General features: G+C 46.8%; 1 protein-coding gene across 3 annotated transcripts; it reads left to right on the plus strand.

Moving 5' to 3' along the window:
- The first annotated feature begins 420 nt into the window (after positions 1 to 420).
- LYRM9 (LYR motif containing 9) lies at positions 421 to 24,338 on the plus strand. Of its 3 annotated transcripts, none has more exons than XM_058560295.1 (4): positions 421 to 485; positions 19,680 to 19,820; positions 21,426 to 21,518; positions 22,215 to 22,414. In XM_058560295.1, the coding sequence occupies exons 2-4, from the start codon at positions 19,695 to 19,697 to the stop codon at positions 22,407 to 22,409; spliced, it is 414 nt and encodes a 137-aa protein (XP_058416278.1). In that variant the 5' UTR covers positions 421 to 485; positions 19,680 to 19,694; the 3' UTR covers positions 22,410 to 22,414. The 3 variants fall into 3 exon arrangements, with proteins under 3 accessions (XP_058416278.1, XP_058416279.1, XP_058416277.1); XM_058560296.1 differs by lacking the exons at positions 421 to 485; positions 22,215 to 22,414 and adding exons at positions 3,763 to 5,918; positions 22,429 to 24,338; XM_058560294.1 differs by lacking the exon at positions 421 to 485 and adding an exon at positions 3,763 to 5,918.
- Positions 24,339 to 25,648: the final 1,310 nt, after the last annotated feature.

Genomic DNA, 25,648 nt, shown 5'->3' on the forward strand with positions numbered 1-25,648 from the left:
TTATTCTTTTGACAGGTGTTATGGGACTGTAATTTGATGAAATGACTCAAAACGCAGATTCCCATCCAACACAGTCCTGTCATCAACACAAGTGGTTTAGGAAAAATCCTCCGGCAAGCCTTTTCACAGATCTTGAACACCCCTGATATTTTAGCAACAATCCATATTCAGCAATACGGGGGAGAGCCTGCCTTCAGGGCTTATATCCGAGGCAGCAACAGCCAGAAGGAAGAGTGGGTGTTGAAGGCAAAGTGGGACAGCTTTCTTTTTCAACTGGGTGGGGTCGGATCAGGGAAGGGGCACCCGGTAGCTATTGCTTGTTGGGTTCCCGTGTAAACAGACTCCGAGTCCCGTGCGCGGCCGGCAGAGGGCGCTCGGCGCGCAGTCGCCAGGCGGGGTCGGCGCGGCGCCGGTCCGGGGGCGCAGGCGCATTCGTGGCCGCCGCGTCCGCCGCGAGCGGGATTGACGTTCCCCAGCGGAGGCGGGTGAGCCGCGGGGCGCGGGCGCGGGCGCGGGCGCGGGCGCAGGGCGGGGGCGCGGGCGGCGGGCGCAGGGCGGGGGCGCGGGCGGCGGGCGCAGGGCGGGGGCGCGGGCGGCGGGCGCAGGGCGGGGGCGGGGGCGGCGGGCGCAGGGCGGGGGTGGGGGCGGCGGCCGAACCGGCTCGGGGCGGCGGGGCGGGCTCGGGGCGGCGGGGCGGGCTGGGAACGTGGGGCTGGGCGTCCTCGGCCTGGCGTGGCGGGTGGAAGACCCAGCGGTGACTTGCGCCGCTCCGTCTCGCTCCCGGTCCGCTCTCGTGCGCCCGGAGCGCGGCCCCGGACGCCCAGGCCCGTCGCAGGCCTCCCCGGGGCGGCTCGGAGGCGCGGGGACGGCCCCAGGACGCGGGGAGGGGCGCGGGGGCCACAGGTACCCCAGGGGGCTCCAGGCGCCTCTGTGTACCCGTGCCGCCGCGCCCACTAGCGAAATGTTCACCATCTGGCGTGCACCTCCGCGGGCAGCCTCAGTTTCCCCTTTTTTAATAGCAGACGTGGCCCCTCCACGGTCCGTCCGCCCCCAGCACCCGTGAGCGCGCTTACTTGGAGTAACCTTCCGGCTTTGATTTATGCTTCTGCATAACAGATAAGTCCCTTAGTGGCTGAAACCCATTAGCCCTTAGGACTAATCTTTTGTTTATTTTACATAGCATACAATTCACCCATTTAAAGTGTACAATTGAGTGTGTTTTAGTATAGTCACAGAGTTGTGCATCCATCGCCATAATCAATTTTAGAACATTTTCATTATCCCTAAAAGAAACCCCTCGTTTAGCCGTCACCCCTCAGCCCATCTCCTACTCCCCCCGGGGCCCTAGGCAACCGCTAATCTACTTTCTTTCTCTATGGATTTACCTATTCTGCACATTTCTTACAAATGGAATCGGATAATATTTGGTCTCTTGTGACTGGCTTCTTTCATTTAGAGTAATGTTTTCAAGGCTCACCCGTGTTGGAGCATTATCAGTACCTAATTTCTTTTTATTGCAGAATAGTATTCCGTTGTATGACTGTACCACATTTTGTTTATCCAGTCATCAGTAGATAGACTTTAGGACTCATCTTAAGTCCTCCCCGCCTACCAGACCGTCTGGATCTGACCCTGCCTTCCTGGACAGCATCCTCTTTTCTCTTGCCCTCCTTGCCTCCTGGGGCCCCTGTGGGTCTGACAGTCCCTTCCTCCCTTAGGCCTTCATGCAGGCTACAGGCTGCTCTCTCTGCTTTCACCACCTCACCACCTTCACCCTCACCTAGCCAAATCCTACTGCTGCTTCAGACCTCAGATTTAATGTCCCTTTTCCCAGAAAACTTCTCTGACCCTTGACTGGGTGGGGGACCCCATGAGCCAGTCTGTCGGGGCCAGAATTCCACTTTGTAGTATTTAGTTATAATTGAATAATTGGTTTTTATTATCTTCTTTGGTAACGTGTAAGTTCCGTGGGGTCAGGGGCTGCCTTGTTAGTTTCTGTGACTCTAGCACACCTTTTTGGTCAATGGCTATTTCAACTCAGGCATGCTCACACACATGTGCCTACTGTGTGTCAGGCACTGTACTGTTCTAGGGATGCAGCCAGGAGCAAAATAAACAAACTCCCTGCGCTTAGGGAGCTTCCATTCGAGGGGGGGAATACAAACAGAAACAAATACGTGTCAGGTGGTGAAGAGTGCCATGAAGAAAAAGAGAAGGGACTATAGAGTGGTCAGGGAGGGCCTCTGAAGTGCGACCTGGATACATGGGGAGGTGAGCCATGTGGGTGCCTGGAAGAGAGATTGGGTATGTGAGGCCCAGCAAGGAGACCAGAGGGAGGGGGACATGAGAGGAAAAGGATAAACCAGGAGCTTTCAGGGGTCATCAGAGACAAGCCCTGGGTGTGTGTAGAAAGAGCTTGAGTTAGGAAGACAGACCTGGGTACAAGCCCAGCTTGGCGGGCACCTACTTATGTGTGACTTTGAGCTTCAGTTTTCTTCCTCTGTAGAGTGGGAGTGGTAGGGTTGGACCCACCCCAGTGTTTGATACTTGGTACATGTCCAATACATTAGTTGCTCTCTTTTGCCCTCAAAGCAGAGTGGTGTGGTGTGGCCTGTGTGTGGGAGGCCGTTGGCACAAAGTGGTCTTAACACCACAGTGGTTCACTTCCGGTTGCTGGTTGCTCCGCTCTGAGACCAGCACCGTTTGCCTTTTGTGTGATTTTTCTGGTATGCTTTGGCTGGGCTAGCTCACCAGGTTCGCTTTAAACTAGTAAAGGCTCAGGATGGTTGGGCTGACAACTGTGATGTGGCTCCTTAGCCTTTGAGAAGGCAGGTGTGGTGGAAAGAGCTGAGGATTTAGAGCCAGAGGACCTGAGTTTGAGGCCTGGCTCTGCCACCTGCTGGCTTGGTGACCTCAGGACAGTCACTTTCCTCAGGGCTTTAGTTTCTTCTCTGATAAATGGGAATCAGTCAACACACATTTATTGAGCTTCTATGTTCCAGACTGTTAACCCTGGAGAAGCAACTAATACAATATAGTCTTTGTCCTCCAGAAGCTTACAGTCAGCAAGGACACAGATAACAGGTAGAGTAGGAAAGAGGAAGATGTTCGAGGACCTCACGTGTGCCCCAGCCCCTGCTAGGCGCTGTGCTTACGTTAGCTTGCTTGATCTTTACAACCCCCTCCATGGGGTACGCATTTTGTCCTCCAGTTTACAGAGGAGGCAGCAGAAGTGTAGAGAAGTCAGGCGAGTTGCCCAGGATCACACGGCCAGTAAATGGCAGAGATGGTAGAGTAGGCTTCTAGACCAGGGTTGTCTGTCATCAGAACCTGCTCTGGGCTCTTCCATCACATTGTCACATAAATGATGACAGTACGGTGTGATGACTCCATTACAGGAGCCTGGATGGCATGGAGTGTGGGCCTCAAGGAGGTGACATAGGAGCTGGATCTTTAAGGATAAAGAGAAATTCTTGAGGTGGCTGAAGAATTCAACGTGGCGGGGAAGAGAGGTGTTGAAGAGCACACATGTTTCAGAGATGCTCTTAACAATAGCACTTAATAGCTAGTAAGCACATAGTGTGTGCCAGTCTCTGTGCTAAGTGGTTTAGGGGCATTATTTAATCTTCACAATGATTCTATGTAGGAAATAATATTAGTTGCCCCACTGACAGATGTGCAACAGACTGAGGTGGAAGTTAAGAAACTTGCAGGCCAGCCCTGGTAGCCTAGTGGTTAAGTTTGGTGCGTTCCACTTTGGCAGCCCAGGTTTGGTTCCCAGGTGTAGGAACCACTTGGGAACCACTGGGCTGTCAGTGGCCATGCTGTGGCGGTGGCTCACATACAAAAAGAGTGAAAAGAGGAAGATTGGCAGCGGATGTTAGCTCAGGGCTAATCTTTCTCAGCAGAAAAAAAAAAGAAACTTGTCCAGGGTCCCACAACTGGCAGATGATAGAGCCAGGATTTGAACGCAGACTGATCCCAAAGGCTGTGAACTTAGCCTCCATGTGGCTAAAATGCAGGAAGTGTGGGAAAGATGGCAGGACATGAGTTTGATGAGAGAAGTTGGAATCAGATTTTGGAAGGTCATGGGTAAAGAATACTCCACAGAGGTTTTGGAGAAGGAGAGTGATGGGGTGTATTTTTAGAAAGTGTCCCTGGGTGGCACTGTGGGGGGTGGACTGGAAGGAGAGTGACTGATTAGGAGGTATTTGGATAGTCCCAGGGAGGCATTGTTACAAACTGGGAACCAAGGTCGTGCCCAGGGGCATAAAGGTGGGGTCTTGAGAGCCTTGACCATGTAGGAGAGGGACTGGATGAGAAAGGATTGCTGCCCTGTTTCTAGCCTGAGAGGACGTGCACGTGCCAGCTGGAGCCCCAGAACTGGGGGAGCAGAGCCACTCTGTTCCTGTATTGCCACTTTCCCCATCCAGAAGAGTAATTGCATATTTAAACAATGGCCTGTGCAGGCTTAATTTAGCTTGTATCAGTGCTCAATAGGGCATAATTTCTGGCTATTTTCTGTAGATCCATTCTTTTCTTTCTTCTTTCTTTTTTAGATATATGACTTTTCCCACTTATTTTTAGGTGCCCTATATCAGGACACAGGACAGGGAAACAGGCAGTGGGGTTAGGTGGGGCTGTAGGCCTGTTTCTCAGCATCTGTGCTAGTGATACCACTTGGCTCCCAGGAGATTCCCTTTGTGGCTTTATTTTCACTCTTTTCCTTTATTCTGTCATATTCTCCTTTGGGTTTCCTAAGAGCTTTTTTAGCATTTTCTTAGTTGCCTCTTTTCTTTGTGTAATTGACATCAGCCTTGTGACTTTTTTTTTATCTTGATATATGTAAGGGGAAGCTATTGATGATATCCTTGGGTTTCTGAAAAGCATGGAGCAAGGTTTTATGGAGAAGGTTGATACTAGATAATAGAATAAGTATCAAATAGAGAAGGAAGTACTAGATAAATAGGCAAATAGAGAAGGAAGTACTAGATAATAGTACAGTCAAGTGTTTTTGTGAGTGCTTGACCTGGTCCTGAACGAGCCCTGGGGAGAGTTCTCTGCGGGGTCTTAGCCCTGATCTGGGCAGCATTTTGTGGATGGCTCAGACATGGACATGGCAGGTGGTGTTAGAAGCACCTAAGGGCATGGGCTTTGGAATCAGACAGACGTAGGCTTGATTCCTGACCTGACTGTGTACTAGCTGTGTGGCCTCTGGCAAGTTACTTAACCTCTCAGAGCCTCAGGTTCGTCATCTGTAAAATGAGGCTAATGATACCAACGCCGTAAGATTCTTGTGAGGATACGTGAGATAACACACGTAAAACTCTCAGCACCTACCTGGCACATACTGATCCTTCCCTGAATGGCAGGTGGTAAGATATGCCATCAGCTTTGCAGAAGGCTCGGGGTAGGAGAGCTAGGTGACATGGCAGGCCGTCCATCTCTGTGGTCCAGGGGCTGAGTCCAGAGTCACACATATGCTAGATGCTCTGAATGGCGTCACATAGGTGACTGACACAGCTTGCTGGGGTTAATCTCTCTCTTTGTACCCCATTTGTACCTGGTATGTGATTGTTTCTGTGCTTTTATCGCGCTGAATTGAGTTGAGTTGGATAACAGACAGGATCAGGTGCCCCAGAGATTGTGACAGATTGTGACTCAGGACTGAACTAATAAAATACAGGATGGGGAAACAGATTTAAGAATAGTTCATGGAAAAAAGATGCCTTTGAGCTGATTGCCAGGGCCACGTGAGGGCCCAAGCAGAGAATGCAGCCTGAGCTGCGTTCCTTGAATTCCCAGGTAAAGGAAGTGACTCTGCCACCTGAACTCCAGTGCCCACGGAGCTGATCAGAACGCAAGCAAACTGTTTTTCCCCCAGGACAATACGTTTAAGAGTGAGATTGAGAATGAGGGTACGTGTGTGTCCAGAGGAGGGTGAGTGGGATGGAGAAGCATTGGGGGATGACGGCACCAGCGGGTGGTTATCTTGGAAAAGGTGACTGAGGGGCTGGGATAACTGACTGAGTAATGAAAGACTGGTCTTGGGGGTAGGTTAGGGGAGACTTTAGCCCCAAAGGGCAGAGCTCAGACCAAGGAGTAGAATTTTACAGAGCTGATTTTAGATCCTAAAGGACTTTTGACGGCTCGGGCTGCTTGAAAATGGCGTGCTCAGGCTTGGGAGGTCACGCATGAGCTCCCTGCCCGAGGGAGCATGTTAAGGGGGAAGAGCTGGTGACTCCCTGCCGGGGGTGTGGAAAAGAGAGTTCTTTTACTCAGAGATGGGAGAAGGTAGCTTTCACTCTTTGGAACCTGGTTTTGAAAGGCTGCGTACTTGGGACGGTTTTCTCTTCACTCAGTCACCAGCTTTCACGGAGAGCCTCCTCTGAGCCAAGCCACGTGACCTTAGGTGTTTCTATAACTTCCTAATTCATTAAAGGCTACAGGCTGAATAATCCAACTCAGTTCTGATTCGGGAAAAAGCTAAATAAATTTCACCTGATCTTTAGTTTGATTTAATTAAAAGAAAAAAAAGATGTATTTTTTTCTCTTTGATGTGTACGGTGTTAAGGGAATCAGTGAAATCCACAAGCCTCTCCGATCTGTTTGTACCGGGGCGTCCTCTAGCAGGCCATTCTTATTTTGGACAGAGCGTTAAAAGGGCACCAGGACACAGTGTTCCCTTTTCCTGCTTTTCCAAGGGCAGAGAAGAGCACAGGGGAGAGGGCCCTCATATTTAGGGAGCTGCTGCAGTGAACCGGGCGTGTGTGCTCTCTTAATCTTCACCTCAGTCTGGCCACGGTTTGGGGCCCGTGTGTTTTCACTGTCCACTCAGTCATCAAGGGACAGGAAAGTGGCCGGAATGTTGTTGGGGAGAGGGAGGATTCAATTTGACACCCCTCTATTGAGTGACCACTGTGTGCCAGGCACTGTGGGAGTAGCAAAGTGACAGAGCCAGGACGAGCATGGGGATTTGGTTGCAGATGGGAGAGAGATTGGTGATTGACCAGGGAAAGCCTTGAACACCACCCCCCACATGCACACCACCACACGTACTGATGACCCTAGAGTTTGTTCTGTGGTTGCCATTAAAGGATATCAAGCAAGGGACTCAAAGATGAGATTTTTGCCTTTAGAAACTCGTTCTGGCTGAGCATAGGGAGGGATTGAAGAGGAGACACATCAGAAGGGTGTTGGATTAATCCAGGAGAGAGGCTCTGAGAGCCTAACAGAGCCTTGGAAAAAGAGGGGCCCCCATTCCTTCAGGAGCTCAGGGAGGTTGGAGCACTGGAGTTAGAGCCAGAGTCACATCCCAGCTCTGCCACTCTCTAGTTGTGTATTCGTGGACATGTCGGCTCACTTTTCAGCCTCAGGTTCCACATCTACAAAATGGGGATAAGAATGCTTTTTGTCAGAGACTTGTTGTAAAAATGTCTAGTATCATGCTTAGCGCGTCGGTCGGCTCTCAGGTGAGGATGAATGTCATGGTGGAGGGGGTTGAGGATATTCTCTGATGGCCTCTCCAGACTGATGAGGTAGGAGGTGTCGGTTGCCTGCAAGGGGTTCCTGCAGGTGAGTTGGAGGGAGGCTAAGGAGACTGGAAAAGGAGAAGATGGGGTGGAAAAGGAAGGGTGTTTCTGTCAGAGGCGATGGCCAGGAGTACCCAGGGCATGGAGGACCCTGCAGAGGCAGAGGTCATCACTTTATAGTGGACAGGAGCGCAGAACTGTCTCAGCCACATTTGGATCCCCAGAGCTTGAGGCAGGGGAAAAGGCAGAGCTGCTGTTTTCTCAAGGTTGGGCTTGGTCAGATTTTGAGGTTACTCGCCAGCAGGCATTTGTGGAGGAGTCCACTCTGTGCCCAGTACTGTGCTAGGCATTGAGGGAGCAGAGATGGGGGCGTCTGACACAGTGCTTGCCCTCATGGAAGTGTGGTCTGGTGAGGAGTTCGAGAGGCAAACGCTCGGAGCATGGGGTGGTTCCTGCTGATGAAGCAGGTACAGTGGATGTGGACAAACAGATAAGGGTGAGAGAGAGTCTAGTTCTGTGTGAGGGCAAGAGGGGACAGGAGGACTTCACCAGAAAGAAATTTATGGAAAGAGTGTTAGGACCTCACAGAATTCTGGAGAAGGCTGGAGGACTGGGCAGGAATCTAGACATTTCTGGAAGGCCAGGTGGCAGCACCTATAAGGATAGCTCAGAGCAGGAAGAGGTTGATCAGGATGCACTATTGCCAGGGACATGAACTCATTCCCAGGATCTTTGTAACCCTGTTCAAGAACACGTGTTCCAGAAGTGGGGATTGATCACTCAATTGGCCTAGCTTGGGTCTCATGCTCTTCTTGTGGCCAGAAGAGATGGAGCTACTGATGAGAGTCTCAGCAGGCCAAACCCAGTGGGAAGAGGTCATCCCTAGAAAGAAATGCGGATGGGGGCCTGTTAGGAAGAACCACAGATGTCCACCACAGGACAAAGAGAAGTCCCTGTGGGGGATGGGGCTAGTGGTCCAGGCAGCACCCATCTCGGGCTCTGGATCCAGACTTCCTGGCTGCAAATCCTGGCTTCTGCCCTCACAGCTCTGTGACCTTGGATAAATTTCCCACCTTCTTTTTGCCTCTGTTTCTTTATCTATAAAAAGAGAGCATAATGGTACCCTCTTGTGGAGTTATTGTGAGGATTAAAATTAGTTAACTCATGTGCATTGTTTAGAATAGTGCCTATCACATGGTAAGTATTCAGGAAGGCAGCTGTAGTAATAATTGTGATGATGATGGTGATTACTGAAGGAACTGTAGGTGGTGTGTCAATGTGCCTGGCAGGTGGAGGAGTGATGAGGGATGAATCTGGGCAGGTAAGGAGGCTTTAGAAATTGGTATCAGCCTAGAGTTGAAGACTTTATCTACTAGGTGATGGGAAAGCTGTAGAAGGATTTTTCTAAAATAACTTTTTGGTATGAAAATTTTCAGAATATATGGAAGTTGAAATAACAGCACAATGTCCACCCCTATACCTGTGTCTAAACACAATCTTTACATTTTTTTTTCTTTTTTTTTTATTGATGTTTTAATGGTTTCTAACATTGTGAAATTTTGGGTTGTACATTTTTGTTTGTCCATCACCCCATATATGACTCCCTTCACCCCTTGTGCCCACCCCCCACCCCCACTGCCCGGGTAACCACAGTCCAGTTTTCTCTGTCCATGTGTTGGTTTATATTCCACATATGAGTGAGATCATGCAGTGTTTGTCTTTCTCTTTCTGGCTTATTTCACTTAACATAATACGCTCCAGGCCCATCCATGTTGTTGCAAATGGGACGATTTTGTCTTTTTTTATGGCTGAGTAGTATTCCATTGTATATATATACCACATTTTCTTAATCCAATCGTCAGTCGAGGGACACTTAGGTTGCTTCCACTTCTTGGCTATGGTGAATAATGCTGCAATGAACATAGGGGTGCATAAGCCTCTTTGGATTGTTGATTTCAGGTGTGTTGGATAGATTCCCAGTAGTGGGATAGCTGGATCATAGGGCATCTCTATTTTTAATTCTTTGAGGAATCTCCATACCGTTTTCCATAGAGGCTGCACCAATTTGCATTCCCACCAGCTGTGTATGAGGGTTCCTGTTTCTCCACATCCGCTCCAACATTTGTTGTTTTTTGTCTTGGTGATTATAGCCATTCTAACGGGTGTGAGGTGGTATCTTAGTGTTGTTTTGATTTGCATTTCCCTGATGATTAGTGATGTTGAGCATCTTTTCATGTGCCTATTGGCCATCTGTATATCTTCCTTGAAGAAGTGTCTGTTCATTTCCTCTGCCCATTTTTTGATCGGGTTGTTTGTTTTTTTGTTGTTCAATTGTGTGAGTTCTTTATATATTATGGAGATCAACCCCTTGTCAGATGTATGTTTTGCAAATATTCTCTCCCAGCTGGTTGGTTGTTTGTTCATCTTGATTCTGGTTTCATTTGTCTTATAAAAGCTCTTTAATCTGATAAAGTCCCACTTGTTTATTTTTTCTTTAGTTTCCCTAGTCTGGGTAGGCATGTCATCCGAAAAGATTCCTTTAAACCCAATGTCAAATAGTGTGTTGCCTATATTTTCTTCTATGAGTTTTATAGTTTCAGGTCTCACCTTCAGGTCTTTGATCCATTTTGAGTTAATTTTTGTGAATGGCGATAGCACATGGTCCACTTTCATTCTTTTGCATGTGGCTGTCCAGTTTTCCCAACACCATTTATTGAAGAGACTTTCCTTTCTCCATTGCATGTTCTTAGCACCTTTGTCGAAAATTAGCTGTCCGTATATGTGTGGTTTTATTTCTGGGCTTTCAATTCTGTTCCATTGATCTGTGTGTCTGTTTTTGTACCAGTACCATGCTGTTTTGATTACTATTGCTTTGTAGTATGTTTTGAAGTCAGGAATTGTGATGCCTCCTGCTTTGTTCTTTTTCTTTAGGATTTCTTTAGCTATTCGGGGTCTTTTGTTGCCCCATATAAATTTTAGTATTCTTTTTTCTATTTCTGTGAAGAATGTCATTGGGATTCTGATTGGGATTGCATTGAATCTGTAGATTGCTTTAGGTAATATAGACATTTTAACTATGTTTATTCTTCCAATCCACGTGCATGGGATATCTTTCCATTTCTTTATGTCATCGTGGATTTCCCTCAATAATGTCTTGTAGTTCTCATTGTATAGGTCCTTCACCTCCTTGGTAAGATTTATTCCTAGGTATTTTATTCTTTTTGATGCAATTGTAAATGGTATTATCTTTTTGAGCTCTCTTTCTGTTAGTTCATTATTAGCATATAGAAATGCAACTGATTTTTGTAGATTGATTTTGTACCCTGAAACTTTGCTGTAGTTGTTGATTGTTTCTAACAGTTTTCCAACAGATTCTTTAGGGTTTTCTATATATACAATCATGTCATCTGCAAATAGTGAGAGTTTCACTTCTTCGTTACCTATTTGGATTCCTTTTATTCCTTTTTCTTGCCTAATTGCTCTGGCCAAAACCTCCAGTACTATGTTGAACAGGAGTGGTGAGAGTGGGCAGCCCTGCCTCGTTCCTGTTCTCAGAGGAATGGCTTTCAGTCTTTCCCCGTTGAGTATGATGTTAGCTGTGGGTTTGTCATATATGGCCTTTATTATGTTGAGGTACTTTCCTTCTATTCCCATTTTATTGAGAGTTTTTATCATAAATGGATGTTGTATCTTGTCAAATGCCTTCTCTGCGTCTATTGAGACGATCATGTGGTTTTTATTCTTTGTTTTGTTGATGTGATGTATCACGTTGATTGATTTGCGGATGTTGAACCATCCCTGCGTCTCTGGTGTAAATCCCACTTGATCATGGTGTATGATCTTTTTGATATATTGTTGTATTCGGTTTGCCAATATTTTGTTGAGGATTTTTGCATCAATGTTCATCAGCGATATTGGCCTGTAATTTTCTTTCTTTGTATTGTCTTTGTCTGGTTTTGGTATCAGGGTGATGTTGGCCTCATAGAGTGATTCAGGAAGTGTTCCATCTTCCTCTATTTTTTGGAATAGTTTGAGGAGGATGGGTATTAAATCTTCTTTGAATGTTTGGTAAAATTCACTGGAGAAGCCATCTGGTCCTGGACTTTTATTTTTTGGGAGGTTTTTGATTACTATTTCAATCTCTTTACTTGTTATTGGTCTATTCAGATTCTCCATTTCTTCTTGGTTCAATTTTGGGAGGTTGTATAAGTCTAAGAATTTATCCATTTCTTCTAGATTGTCCAATTTGTTGGCATATAATTTCTCATAGTATTCTCTTATAATCCTCTGTATTTCCATGGTATCTGTTGTAATTTCTCCTCTTTCATTTCTAATTTTATTTACTTGAGCCTTTTCTCTTTTTTTCTTAGTAAGCCTGGCTAAGGGTTTGTCTATTTTGTTTATCTTCTCGAAGAACCAACTCTTTGTTTCATTAATCCTTTCTACTGTTTTTTTGGTCTCAATATCATTTATTTCTGCTCTGATTTTTATTATTTCTCTCCTTCTGCTGGCTTTGGGCTTTGTTTGTTCTTTTTCTAGTTCTGTTAGGTGTAATTTAAGGTTGTCTATTAGGGCTTTTTCTTGTTTGTTAAGGTGGGCTTGTATCGCTATGAGTTTCCCTCTCAGGACCGCTTTTGCTGCATCCCATATGGTTTGATATGGCATGTTATCATTTTCGTTTGTTTCCAGATAGTTTTTGATTTCTCCTTTAATTTCATCAATGATCCATTGGTTGTTCAGTAGCATGTTGTTTAATCTCCACATTTTTGTCACTTTCCCAGTTTTTTTTTTCCTGGTTCATTTCCAGTTTCATAGCCTTATGGTCTGAAAAGATGCTTGTTATGATTTCAATCTTCTTAAATTTATTGAGGCTTGCTTTGTTTCCCAACATATGGTCTATCCTAGAGAATGTTCCATGCGCGCTTGAGAAGAATGTGTAGTCAGCTGTTTTTGGGTGGAGTGCTCTGTATATGTCTACTAGGTCCATCTCGTCCAGTTTTTCATTTAAGTCTAATATTTCTTTATTAACTTTTTGTCTGGATGATCTATCCATTGCTGTAAGTGGGGTGTTAAGATCCCCTACTATTATTGTGTTGTTGTTGATTTCTCCTTTTAGGTTTGTTAATAGTTGTTTTATGTACATTGGTGCTCCTATGTTGGGTGCATATATATTTATAAGTGATATGTCTTCTTGATGGAGTGTCCCTTTTATCATTATATATTTCCCTTCTTTGTCTTTCTTAACCTGTTTTATCTTGAAGTCTACTTTGTCTGATATGAGTATGGCAACACCTGCTTTCTTTTGTTTGCCATTAGCTTGGAGTATTGTCTTCCATCCTTTCACTCTGAGCCTGTGCTTGTCTTTAGTGCTAAGATGTGTTTCCTGAAGGCAGCATATTGTTGGGTCTTGCTTTTTAATCCATCCTGCCACTCTGTATCTTTTGATTGGAGAGTTCAATCCATTTACATTTAGGGTAATTATTGAAATATGAGGGCTGAATGTTGCTGTTTTGTCACTTATTTTCTGGTTCTTTTGCATTTCCTTTGTTTCTTGTCCCATTTGTTTTGGACTGCCAATTCAGTTTGGTTGTTCTGTCTTATTATTCTTCTAGTTTTCTCTTTGTTTATCATATGTGGTTTTAATTTGATTATTTGTTTAGTGGTTACCTTGAGGTTTGGGCAGAAAATCTCGTGTATGAGATAGTCCATTATCTGATAGCCTCCTATTTCCTTATACTAAGTCAATTCAGTCACTTTCCTCTTCCCCTTCTAAGTTGCTCTTGTTATACCTTATTCTATCTTGTGTTGTGGCTGTGTGTTTACAGTGATGAGGTTAAATTTATTTTTGGTGAATTTCTTCCTTTGATCTTTGAGTTTAGTATTTAAGTGGTTGCTAACCTATTCCAGTAAAGATCTACTATTTCTCTGATTTTGTCTACCTACTTTTCTCCTTACTCCAAGCTTTGCGTTCCCTTTCTCTTCTTTTTTTCAGGCCTGAGGGCCTTCTTGAGTATTTCTTGTAGTGGGGGTCTCGTGGCCATGAACTCCGTTAGCTTTTGTTTATCTGGGAGAGTTACTATTTCTCCATCATATTTGAAGGATATTTTTGCTGGATAGAGTATTCTTGGCTGAAAGTTTTTGTCTTTTAGTATTTTGAATATATCATTCCAGTCTCTTCTAGCCTGAAAAGTTTCTGTTGAGAAATCCGCTGAGAGCCTGATGGGAGTTCCTTTGTACGTTATTTTTTGTTTTTGTCTAGCTGCCCTTAATATTGTTTCTTTGTCGTTGACCCTGGCTAGCCTTACCACTAGGTGTCGTGGTGAAGGCCTTTGTCTGTTAATATATATAGGCGTCCTGTTGGCTTCGCTTACTGGTATTTCCTGCTCCTTCCCCAGATTTGGGAAATTTTCAGCTATTATTTCCTTGAATAGGCTCTCTGTTCCTCTTTCCCTCTCCTCTCCCTCAGGAATACCTATAATTCTTATGTTACATTTTCTAATAGAGTCAGATATTTCTCGGAGTCTTTCTTCATTTCTTTTTAGTCTTAGTTCTCTCTCTTCTTCCATCTGGAGTATATCTGTATTCCTATCCTCTAAAGTACTAATTCTTTCCTCCATATTGTCAGCTCTGTTCTTTAAAGATTCCAGATTCTCCTTTATCTCCTCCATTGTGTTCTTCATCTCCATCAGCACTGATTGGTTTTTCTTTATGATTTCAATCTCTTTTGTGAAGAAACTCCTAATCTCATTTAATTGTTTGTCTGTGTTGTCTCGTATTTCGTTGAGTGTTTTTATGATAGCTATTTTGAAATCTCTGTCATTTAGTTTATGGATTTCTGTGTCTTCGGGGTTGATTTCTGGGTGCTTGTCATTTTGTTTCTGGTCTGGTGATTTCATATATTTTTGCATTGTGGTTCCTGTGTTGGTTTTGATTTTCCTCATCCTGGAAGTCTCTGGTTGCAGTTTCCACCTGCCGCCACTGTCTGGTGGTAAAGGGCTGTGTAGTCTAAGCCCCCTGCGCTCTGCCCCAGTTTTTCTGCTGCGATCCGCAGTTTTTTTTTTTTTTTTTTTTTTTTTCCCCACTGCGATCCACGGGTCCAGTCCAGTTTGTTCAGGTCTGCCTCGGATCGCTAGGTCTGGTCGAGCTGCAGACTCCGGGTTGCGGGGAGGGGGGAGCTCTCTCTTTTGCCCTCTGGGTCCCTGACGTGGGAGGCTTCTCGTTTGCCCCTCTTTATCTGCTCTCTGGGGTGCTCAGATGTTGATGGTAGCCCTGTGGCTCCTCTGAGCCCTCTGTGCGGGAGTTTCCCACTGGCTGAGAGCACCCGAAGAGCTACAGTTTCCCGCCGAGGGCCGCCCCTCCCCCCTCTCCGGGAGCCGCGCGGACCGGGATCGCTGATCTGATGGGGAGGGAGCGGAGTTCTCCTTACCTCTCCCCACTTCCTCCGGGGGCCCAGCACGTTCCGCTCTCAGATGTGCGGCAGTGTGGATCCCTCCGCTCTGGGTTTTCACTGTCTGGGATTCCGTTGTTGGTCTGTGGCTGTTGCTTTTGTTGTATCTTGTGGGGGAAGAATTCACGGGAAAGCTCACTCCGCCATGATGCTGACGTCACCTCCTCAATAAAAATCCACAATCTTTACATTTTGCCACATTTGGTTTATCTTTCTGCCTCTATCTTTTTCTGTGTTGTCTTTTGCTGAACCATTTGAAAGTAAGTTGCAGACATGGTAACACATCACCTCGAAATACTTCCCCTTGCGTCTTCCACATCACTACAGCATTGTTGTTATACCTAAGACAATTAAATTCATAATAATTCACGTTATCATGTTGTGTCCAGCTGTGGGAAGATTGTAAGTTGGGAGTTAGGTAAAGCATGGTGACTGCGTGGAGGCAGAGGCTGGAAGGGCACTGAGGGCAGCTGAACACCCTTCCAGCAATCCAGCCAGGAGCTGATGAAGCATGAACTAGGGCAGTGCCGGGTGATGAGGTGCCAGTTTCTGAGGAATCCATAGGCCTCCCACTGAGCGTGGGGCAGGGGTGCTGGGTGAGTGAGGGCTTCCTGGAGGAGGTTCCAGACCTTAGAGCTGAGTGTTGAAGGATCAGGAGACTTGCAGGAAGCAGATAGGGGTTTTGTAGGCAAGAGTGGGAGGATTCATTCAACACATGGATATTGAACATCTACTGTGATGGTTAAGTTCATGTGTCAACTTGACTGGGCCGTGGGGATGCCCAGATATTTGGCCAGACATTATTCTGAGTGTCTGTGAGCGTGTTTTTGGATGAGATTAACATTTAAATCAGGAGACTGAGTAAAGCAGGTTGCCCTCCCTAATGTGGGTGGGCCTCATCCAAGTACTTGAAGGCCTGAATAGACTGACCCTCCCTGAGTAAGTGAGAATTCTGCCTGTGGCCTTCAAACTGGGACATTGGCTCTTCCTGGTTCTACAGCAGCTTCCGGCCTTCCGACTCAAACTGGGACATTGGCTCTGCAGATTTTGAACTTGCCAGCCTTGATAATCACATGAGCCACTTCCTTATAAATCGCTTTATATACAGTCATGCACTGCATAATGACGTTTCAGTCAACGACTGGCTGCATTTATGATGGTGGTCTCATAAGATTAGTGCCATATAGCCTAGGTGTGTAGTAGGCTAGACCATCTAGGTTTGTATAAGTACACGCTATGATGTTTGCACAACAACGAAATCGCCTAAAGATGCATTTCTCAGGATGTATCCCTGTCATTAAGCAACATGTGACTGTGTGTGTGTGTGTGTGTGTGTGTGTGTGTTTGTGTGTGTCTGTATATATATATATCCCCTGTCTGTTCTGTCTCTCTGGAGGGCCCTAATACATCTACCATATGCCAGGCATTCTGTCATGCTGCTGAGACCGTAACAGGCAAACATGACACAGGCTGTCGTGGAGTGGCCACTCGGACCTCAGTTTGCGTGGACCTGGCGGTGACTGGTGGGAGATGTGATGAGGGGTGGGCAGGGGTCAGATCAAGAGAGGGCCTTAGAGACCATGGAAAGGAGTATGGACTTTATTCTGTGGACCAGTGCTTTCCAAACTTCACTGTCATGGTTTCTGTCATTCCCATGTTTCAACTGCATTCTTATTTGGTTGATACATTTTAAAATATCAGTTTTATGTCCATTCATTTTTTCAACTGTTTTAAGCCTAATACCTATGAAATAATGGGATTGTTTTTCTTATTACACGTGCAGATAAGTATGAAGTCATTGCAATAAAAAGGCGTTGGTCCATATACTGCTTAAAATAATTTCCTATTTGTCGCACATTTTGGGAAAAGTTGTCATGAGTGATGGGGGTAGGAGTGGCTATTATGGGTTTTAGGCAGGGACATGACATGCTGAGATTTATGTTTTGGCAAGATTCACTCTGGCTGTTGAGTGGACAATAGACTGGAACACAGGGAGACCTGCTGGGGACTTGCAGTTTTCCACATGAGCTATGATAAGTGTCTGAACCAAGGATGTGCAGTAGAAGCAGAAAGGAGGGGACAGATTTGAGATGGCATTCTGAAGTAGAATATGATAGGACTTAGAGACCAGTGGCATGAAGATTGAGGGAGAAGAAAGAGTCTGGTTGGCTTGGGGATGGTTTTGGTTTGGTTGCCTGGGAAGGTGGAGATGCCTTCACAGAGGCAGGGGGCCCGATGGAGAGGCTAAGGTCAAGTCCAAAGAGCAGGATGTGCGGATCGAGTGTTCTCAGGGCCACAGGCTTTGACTACAGTTTTAGCAACGATGCTGTGAGGTTCATTGCCCCTTAAGTAATAGCAAACCCACACTTTAAATTAAATTAAAACATTTTTAGTTTAACTCCTCTGAGTGGACCCACACATGCCTTCTCTGCTCGTTATTACTGAGAATGACTAAGTATTATAATTGAGCTGAAAATAATCTCCCGCCCATACTTGCTGGGTTGGTTTCTAAGTATTGCTTGGGTTTTTAAGTAATGAAACAAAGTTGTGCTCTTTCCAAATGTTAATTTTGAAGACTGCAGATGGTAACCATCTGTTACACGACTAGCATTTTACAATATTTGATTAGCACTTTATATAGTTTGGGGAAGCCTGCCAGTGAAGTCTGCCCATCAGGTTGGGGACTTCAGTGGTATGTCCTCTGTAGTGGCCCCTGAAGGTCTTTGCCCCCATTGTGTGGGGTTCCCCTCTGTTTGTTGGGCTGAAGCGTGGCTAATCAGATTGGCAGGTTGATATTCATGGGGGCCCTGCCTCGTTTGCACTTTTCCTTAGAGCTAGAACCTGCAGAGCTCATCGTGGAAGGAGAATTTGGGAGGTCAAGACCTGTCCATCAGTTAGGACTCAAAACAACAAACACAAGCTGCTTTGACAAAGGGGGTTAATTGGTTCGGATCATTGAAAGGCTAGGGGTGGGACTGCCCTTAGGTGGATGGTTTTGGGGCTCCAATGAATTCTTCAGACTTGATTTCGCTCAGGGTCTTAGCTCTGCCTTCTGTGTGGCTTCAGTCTCAGGCTTCAAGAGGAGGCAAGATGGCTTCCCTGAGAGAGGATCAGTCCTCTCAGCATCAAGTCTCCAGGGAAAGAGCTGAGGCCTTTCCAGTCACTTCTGCAGAGGTGTTGAGATTTGCTCTGATTGGATCAGCTCCCATCATGTGCCCATCTGTGAACCAATCCCTGCAACCACCTGGATGCAGGGCTCTGGTTGGTCAGGCCTGGAGTGGAGCCCCACCCAGGGCTTGTGGGCTGAGACCTGGCTAGGAGCAGATCGCCAGTTGCACATCCAGGGCTGTTACCAGAAGGGAGGAAGGATGGTGGGGGCAGACAACCACCTGTCCATCCCCGTGTCAGAGTGCGAGTGCAGAGTACTGGGAGGAACTGGCAGACTTAGCTGTGGAGACAGACATTTATTGTTGCCAGGAAGATAATATCCTGGAAGTGGAATGAAGGATTCTCTGAAACCAGCTACTTAATAAGTTTCCTTTCATAGTTTAAAGACCTCTGATAGTTTTAGTATTCTAGTTCTCTTTTTTGAGGGGGAGGGAGTTGTTTTTTTTCTTTTTGTGTTACTTTAAAACTAAGGCCAGTCACTTAATCTTGGTCTTTTAGCTCCTTCATTTGGAACGTAGTGAGCTTCTCTTTCAGAGAGGGGAAATCTGTACAGGGGAGATAAGAAATTCCATTCAGTCAGTTCCACGACAGGGCGTGAAGCGCTGGGACCTGGGCCAGGCTCCGCGGGCCTGGCAGCAGATGAGTCCCCAGCAGTGTGGGAAGCGCTGTAGCAGCTCCATCAGCAGGGCCGTGCAGCCCCCAGGGAGGGACAGTCAGGAAGGGCTTCCCAGAGGAAGTGACATGGAGTAGGACCTGGAAGGATGAACGCACGTTCCTCACATGGAGGAGACGGGGAAGGGAGCTTGACACTAAGGGGGCTGCATGTACAAAGGCATGGGGAGGTGACATACTTGCTGGTTTGGGGGATCTGGGAGAAGTTCCTTGTGGCTGACCGTGGGATGAGCCCAGAACGCTGGTTCCAGAGCTCATTTTGGTGTCATTGTGGAGGAGACTGGGGAGTGACAGCCTGGAGGCAGGGACACCAAGCAAGATGCTGTGGTAGAGATCCAGGCAGGAGCTTATGGGGCATCTTGTTAAAGTGCAAGTTCTATCTAGTAGGTCTGGGGTGAGACTCTGCATTTCTAACAAGCTCTAGGGTGATGTCGACGCTGCTGGTCCAGGCCCACACTCGGAGTAGCGAGGCTCAGACCTCTGGGCATTCTCCCCTCGTTACCTGTAGTCAGCTGGTTTCTCAGTGATTGCAATGCAGGGTCTTCCTGCTTGTCCCCCACACTCTGCCTTGGAGGATGGGTCAGTGACACCTCTTCACCCACCACCTGAAGTTGGTCTCCAGAAAGAAGCTGCCAGAATGAGGCTGCGCATCTCACCTGTGGTCCCCGCATACCTGCTCTGGGTCCCCATAGTCTACAGGACTGAATGCCCAGCCTGTGCTCAGGATTTGGGTCCTGGGGTGTGGCATGAAGGGGACCTGGCCTCTGTGCTATATCAAGCCTCTTCACAGAGTGCTGGAACCCGGGGGCCAGGCCAGGGATTGGCTTGATGCCTTAGAAGTGATGCTCTGTGTTTTCTAGGGACAGACCTTGAGGATGGCCCCGCTCCCAGGGGCAGAACTGGTCCAGAGGCCACTGCAGCTCTACCGATACCTGCTGCGCTGTTGTCAGCAGCTGCCAACCAAGGGCATCCAGGAACATTACAAACACGCTGTCAGGCAGGTGGGAGCAGGGTACCCTGGGCTGGGGATAGAGGGGTTCCCGTAATAGGCAGCCTATCACAAGGTCATGGGGGCCAGGGGCAGGGGGCAGGGATGGTCTTTCAGGTGGTGGTGGGGCAGCAGTTTGGTAAGCCACCGGAAACCAATGCTGGACAGCCCAGCTCCTCTCTCTGGTTTCTGTTCAGGAAACAGAGATGCCCCACCCGGCACACCAGCTCTGTGCCAGGGTTTGAGTAAGGCAGCTAAATGGGTAATTAAAATAGAGCATGGGACACAATATCATTTTGACAGGCATTCCTGTCAGTAGTGCACAACCTGAATTTAATCATGAGAAAACATCAGGTAGACCCAAACTGAGGGGCCATCCAGCACATACTGGCCTGTACTCATCATGTATGCCGATGTCAGGAAACCCAAAGGAAGGCAGAAGACTGCTCTGGTTCAAAGGGGACTAGAGAGATGTGACAACTAAATGTAATTAGTGATCTCAGATGGATCCTGGACCAGAAAAAGCAATTATTATAAAGGACGTTATTGGGGACATTCAAGTAATTGGAATATGGTCTGTAGGTTAGACCATAGGATTACTTCAATGTTAAATGTTCTGAATTAGATTACTGTGGTTATGTAAGAGAATGCCCTTATTGTTAATACACTCCGAAGTGTTCAGGGGTAAAGGGCATGATGTCTGCAACTTTTAAATGCTTCCAGAAATTTTTATACAGACACATAGAAAGAGAGGATGATAAAGCAGATGTGGCAAAACAGTAACAATTGGTGATTCTGGTAGGGAATTCTTTTTTATTCTGGCAGCTTTTCTCTAGGTTAGAAATTATTTCCAAATAAAAGGTTAAAAATGCAAATGAATACAGATATAATGTGGAAAGTAAAAAAATATAGAGGTAGCAACAGAGGGCTGTGGGCACCTGGGGAAGGAGCCGTTAACTGTCAAGGGAGTCAGGGAGGACTTCCTGGAGGTGAGTATTTGAAGTGCTCCTAAAGGCGAGTAGGAGGCTGTGTGGGTTGAGAGGGACAGGACAGAGGAATGACCAGTTCTTTGGAGGACCCTGAGTGCCACACCAGTGAACCTGAATCTCACGTTGCTTCTCAAGGGCAAACATCTGGTCAAAAGCAAACAGCAGCCTGCCTGGCTCTGCACTGGGCCTGGCTGGATTTTCCATAGCCCCCCTCCGCACCACCCCTCCCTCTCCGCGTGACTTTCCAGCTGGGTCGGGAGAAGCCCTGTTCTCCCCTGTTGTGAAGCCATGCAGAGAGATGGAAGTTCCCCTTAGACCCCTGCTGCCTGATAACCTTTGGGTCCAGCTTCATTTGGGGGTGACGGGGGGCCAGTCTTCCTTTTTGCAGTTGCCCCTTGTAGTGAAATAGACCAGGATTCAGATGCTGGCGCCATTGCTTAGCGGCAGGTGAGGATTTCTGAGGCTCTGTGTCCTCATCTCTAGGTGGGATCATCATAAATGCCTGTGGAAGGGTAGGAGCCATGCTGAGTATAAAGTGCCCATGCTGTGCCTGGCCCGTAACTGGTGCTCTGAAGCTGCCGGTCCTGTGAATTTTGCCTAGTCATCTTTTTTTATGCTTAAACTTCCAGAGTTTCCGGGTTCATTCGGATGAAGACAACCCTGAGAGAATCCAGCAGATTATTAAAAGAGCCATTGAAGATGCCGACTGGATCATGAGCAAAGTGAGTGCTTGGCTCCCGACTCCACCTATGAGCTGGGGTGTAGATGGCTGTGATCTCTGTGACCACCAGGGGTCGCTCCTGCCCCACAGTTGAGACCTACGGTGCTGATGAAGCTCCCCAGCCAGCTGCTCCCTTCCTCCAGAAGGCCAAAGGTGGTGGCAGATGCTCTTCTAGTTGCATTTGTTTCTGCCTCCATCCCTAACAGTGCTAGATAAGCTGAGGTGGGGCAGCAGGAAGAAGGAAGAGAATGGTCTTCCTGGAAGCAATGGTGGCAAAGCTGGCAGCAACCTCATGATGTCTCAGAGAGAGAAGCTGTCCTGTGGGGTAGTGAGCTCCCTGTCTCTGTGGGTATTCACAGTGAGGCATGATTGTTGAGGAAACATTCAAGTATCTGTTTTGGTGGAAGAAGGGAGGACTTTAGAAATACAGACTGGTTTGCTGGTCCTTACACTTTGGTGTTAGAACTTGCCCCACCTCCCTGTCCTTTTAAATCAGAATCTCTAGATGTGGGGTCCAGGATTAATTTTTTTAAACTCAGTGATTGGGCTAGATGGCTTCTGAGGGTCCTCTTCTAACCTGAGGTTTTTTTTTTTTTTTCCAAACAAGACTCAGCTTCAAGGGAAGGATGGGCACGCCACCGTGTTCAATTCCAATGTCCTCAGTGTCTTTCTTATCCTCCCTCCCCAACCCCATCAGCTTCCTTTTCTCTTAAAGAAGAAAGGAGGTCCAGGCGCCAACCAGAGATCTGACCATCTGGTTCCTCCTGACTGGGTCCCACCACCTCCGAGGAGCCCCTGCAGGAGGCAGCAGAGGCCTGGATGCTCATGTTCTCAGGGTTTCCCGGGTCCGCCCCCCCCCCCCACCCCGTTGGCTTCCCTCGCCCACTTCTAATGATCTCTCTGTGTTGCAGTATAAAAAACAAAACTGAGACTCCAAGGCCTAAGGAGTGAAGCTGTCCTGAAGACACTGAGGTTGAGAGGCCTCTCTTCTCCTGGAGCTGATCAGCAGCAGTGGTTTGGGAAGATCCCTGGGCCTTGTGGGCTGAAAGCAGGAAGCCAGGGGTGGGAGAGGCTGACATTTGTGCAGACGGCTCTTCTCGCCATGTTTGTGTCCCCAGTGTCCCTTACGTTTGCTTTCCAGCCGCTTATGATGTGAGATTTGGGGAGAACGTGTTTTTCGCTTTGCTCTGAAAGTGATTTATTTATTCTGGACGTCATTCTTTAAGACCCGGAGCAGGCGTCCCCTTGGATGGCAGCATGCACAGAGCACAGGGCGTGGGTTTTAGAACCAGATGGATATGGATTTGAATCCCAGCTCAGCAGCTTTTCAAAGGTGTTGTCTTCGAGCTCAGTTTCCTCCTTTGTGAGGATTAAATAAGATGACGTTGAAGGGCCTAACGCAGGACACGGTGCCTGGTGGTGCTGGTAGATAGCCCTCCGAGGAAGCCTCCTCTGCTGCTCCCTCCTCGGCTCCCGCAGTGCCCTACACATCTCTCTAGCACACTCCACGTCGGGGCTTGTTTGTTTGTGGACTTGTCCTGTCCCTGCTTGTCACCCAGAGCCCTCACAATTGCGCCGTGCTCAGCAGTCCGCCAAGCTGCTCTTCCTGACACCGTCCCTCCTGCAGCCCTGGTCCTTGCCTTCACGGAGTTGATAGTGTCCCTGAAGTGGGGAAATGCAGGCTGTGTGAGACAAGGAAGAACGCCAGGGCTGCTCCAGGAGACGCCGATGTGTTCAGGCTTCTGTGAAGTTTCCATCTGTCTTGACTCGCCCTTCTCTGCTTTGCTGCCATCTTGGAAGGAAGAAAGGAGAGAGGAAGCATCTGTGTGGGTGATGTGAGCCTGCAGTCGGTGGAGAGAGACAGCCCTGGATCGCATCCCAATTCCAGACAAGTTGCTCCTGGGTAACTCATCTCGCCTCTTTCAGCCATCTATCCAATAGAGTGATGACCGTGCCTACCTCACAGGGCCACGGTGAGCAGTAATGAGCTCTGAACGTGACCAGTGCTTCACCCAGAACCTGGCATGGGGAGCCAGCTGCAAGGCCATTGCCAGCTACCATTATTAGGGAGCCCTGCTTTGCAGATGGGGATGAAAGATCAGAGAGGTCGAGCCCCTTTTCAGAGTCACAAAGCTTAGTAGCCAGGTTTGTCTGAATCTACCAAACACTATAGATTTGAGAGGGAAAAGAGAGCAGCAGGGAAAGAGGAAAGGGAGGGAGGGAGGAAGGAAGAAGAAAGGAAGAAGAGAGAGCAGCAGGGAATGTCGGGGATAACTGATAACTGGCCAGAGCGGGCAGAGCAGCCAGAAGATGCAGAGAGTAGCCACACTGGGATTTGAGTATCCCCAAGAACTCGCAACCAGCAGGATGAGCTAGCGTGTGTGTGTCCCTGCAATTATATGACTTAAAGTGACTCAGGTACATCTCTGTGCAGTCAACTGATTAGCAAATAACAAAGTAAATACATCAATTCGTGAAAGTTCTGGTGTCTTCTTGACGTATGTTTCCTACTGTGTGCTAACTGTCATACTAGGTATTGAGGACTTGGAGACAGGCAGACAGAAAGCTGCCTGGGGGTGGGGATCTTTCTTCAGAGGGGATGACCAGGCGCTGGTCCCACTGCTAGACACCAGTTGATGAGGTCAGATTTGCCGCACCAGGGTGAGGGCAAGTTGAGGAGTTTCAGGCCAGTCCCATATTCAACCGACCCCCCTCCCCACCTGTGTTGTTCAGCCCCTCTGAAGTCAGGGGGCCATTTGGTCAGCAGGGTGGGGTTGGTTGTATGCCAGGCCTTTCACCAGCAGGAGAGGTGTGAGGAAAGGCTGGCCAGGGATTGCATTGAATCTATAGATTGCTTTAGGAAGTATGGACATTTTAACTATGTTAATTCTCCCAATCCAAGAACATGGAATATCTTTCCATTTCTTTGTGTCTTCACTTTCTTTCAACAGTGTTTTATAGTTTTCAGTGAACAGATCTTTCACCACTTTGGTTAAGTTTATTCCTAGGTATTTTATTCTTCTTGTTGCAATTGTAAATGGGATTGTATTCTTAATTTCTCTTTCTGCTACTTTGTTGTTAGTGTATAGAAACACAACAGATTTTTGTATGTTGATTTTGTATCCTGCAACTTTATTGTATTCATTTATTATTTCTAAAAGTTTTTTGATGGATTCTTTAGGGTTTTCTATATATAAAATCATATCATCTGCAAATAGTGACAGTTTGACTTCTTCCTTTCCAGTTTGGATCCCTTTTATTTCTTTTTCTTGCCTGATTGCTCTGGCTAGGACTTCCAATACTGTGTTAAATAGGAGTGGTGAAAGTGGGCATCCTTGTCTGGTTCTTAGAGGGATAGCTTTCAGTTTTTCACCATTGAGGATGATATTAGCTGTGGGTTTGTCATATATGGCCTTTATTATGTTGAGGTACTTTCCTTCTGTACCCATTTTATTCAGAGTTTTTATCATAAATGGATGCTGTATCTTATCAAATGCTTTCTCTGCATCTATTGAGATGATCATGTGATTATTATTCTTCTTTTTATTACGTGGTGTATCACGTTGATTGATTTGTGGATGTTGAACCATCCCTGCATCCCTGGAATAAATCCCACTTGATCATGGTGTATGATCTTTTTAATGTATCGTTGTGTTCGATTTGCTAGTATTTTGTTGAGGATTTTTGCATCGATGTCATCAGTGATATTGGCCTGTAATTGTCTTTTTTTGTGTTGTCCTTGGCTGGTTTTGGTATCAGGGTAATGTTCATAGAATGAGTTAGGAAGCTTCCCCTCCTCTTCAGTTTTTTGGAAATGTTTGAGAAGGATAGGTGTTAAGTCTTCTTTGAATGTTTGGTAGAATTCACCAGGGAAGCTCTCTGGTCCTGGAATTTTATTTTTTGGGAGGTTTTTGATTACTGTTTCGATCTCCTTACTGGTGATTGGTCTATTCAATTTCTTTATTTCTTCTTGATTCAGTTTTGGAAGGTTGTATGATTCTAAGAATTTACTGATTTCTTCTAGATTATCCAATTTGTTGGCATATAGCTTTTTGTAGTATTCTCTATTGGTCTTTTGTGTTTCTGAGGTGTCTGTTTTAACATCTCCTCTTTCATTTCTGATTTTACTTA

The sequence above is a fragment of the Diceros bicornis genome, chromosome 18 (assembly GCF_020826845.1).
Source record: "Diceros bicornis minor isolate mBicDic1 chromosome 18, mDicBic1.mat.cur, whole genome shotgun sequence".
NCBI lineage: Eukaryota > Metazoa > Chordata > Mammalia > Perissodactyla > Rhinocerotidae > Diceros > Diceros bicornis.

Coding starts and splice junctions, on each gene's coding strand:
- LYRM9 (XM_058560294.1), top strand. Junction 19,821..21,425: donor ACAAACACGCTGTCAGGCAG/GTGGGAGCAGGG, acceptor TTAAACTTCCAG/AGTTTCCGGGTTCATTCGGA. Junction 21,519..22,214: donor CCGACTGGATCATGAGCAAA/GTGAGTGCTTGG, acceptor CAACCCCATCAG/CTTCCTTTTCTCTTAAAGAA.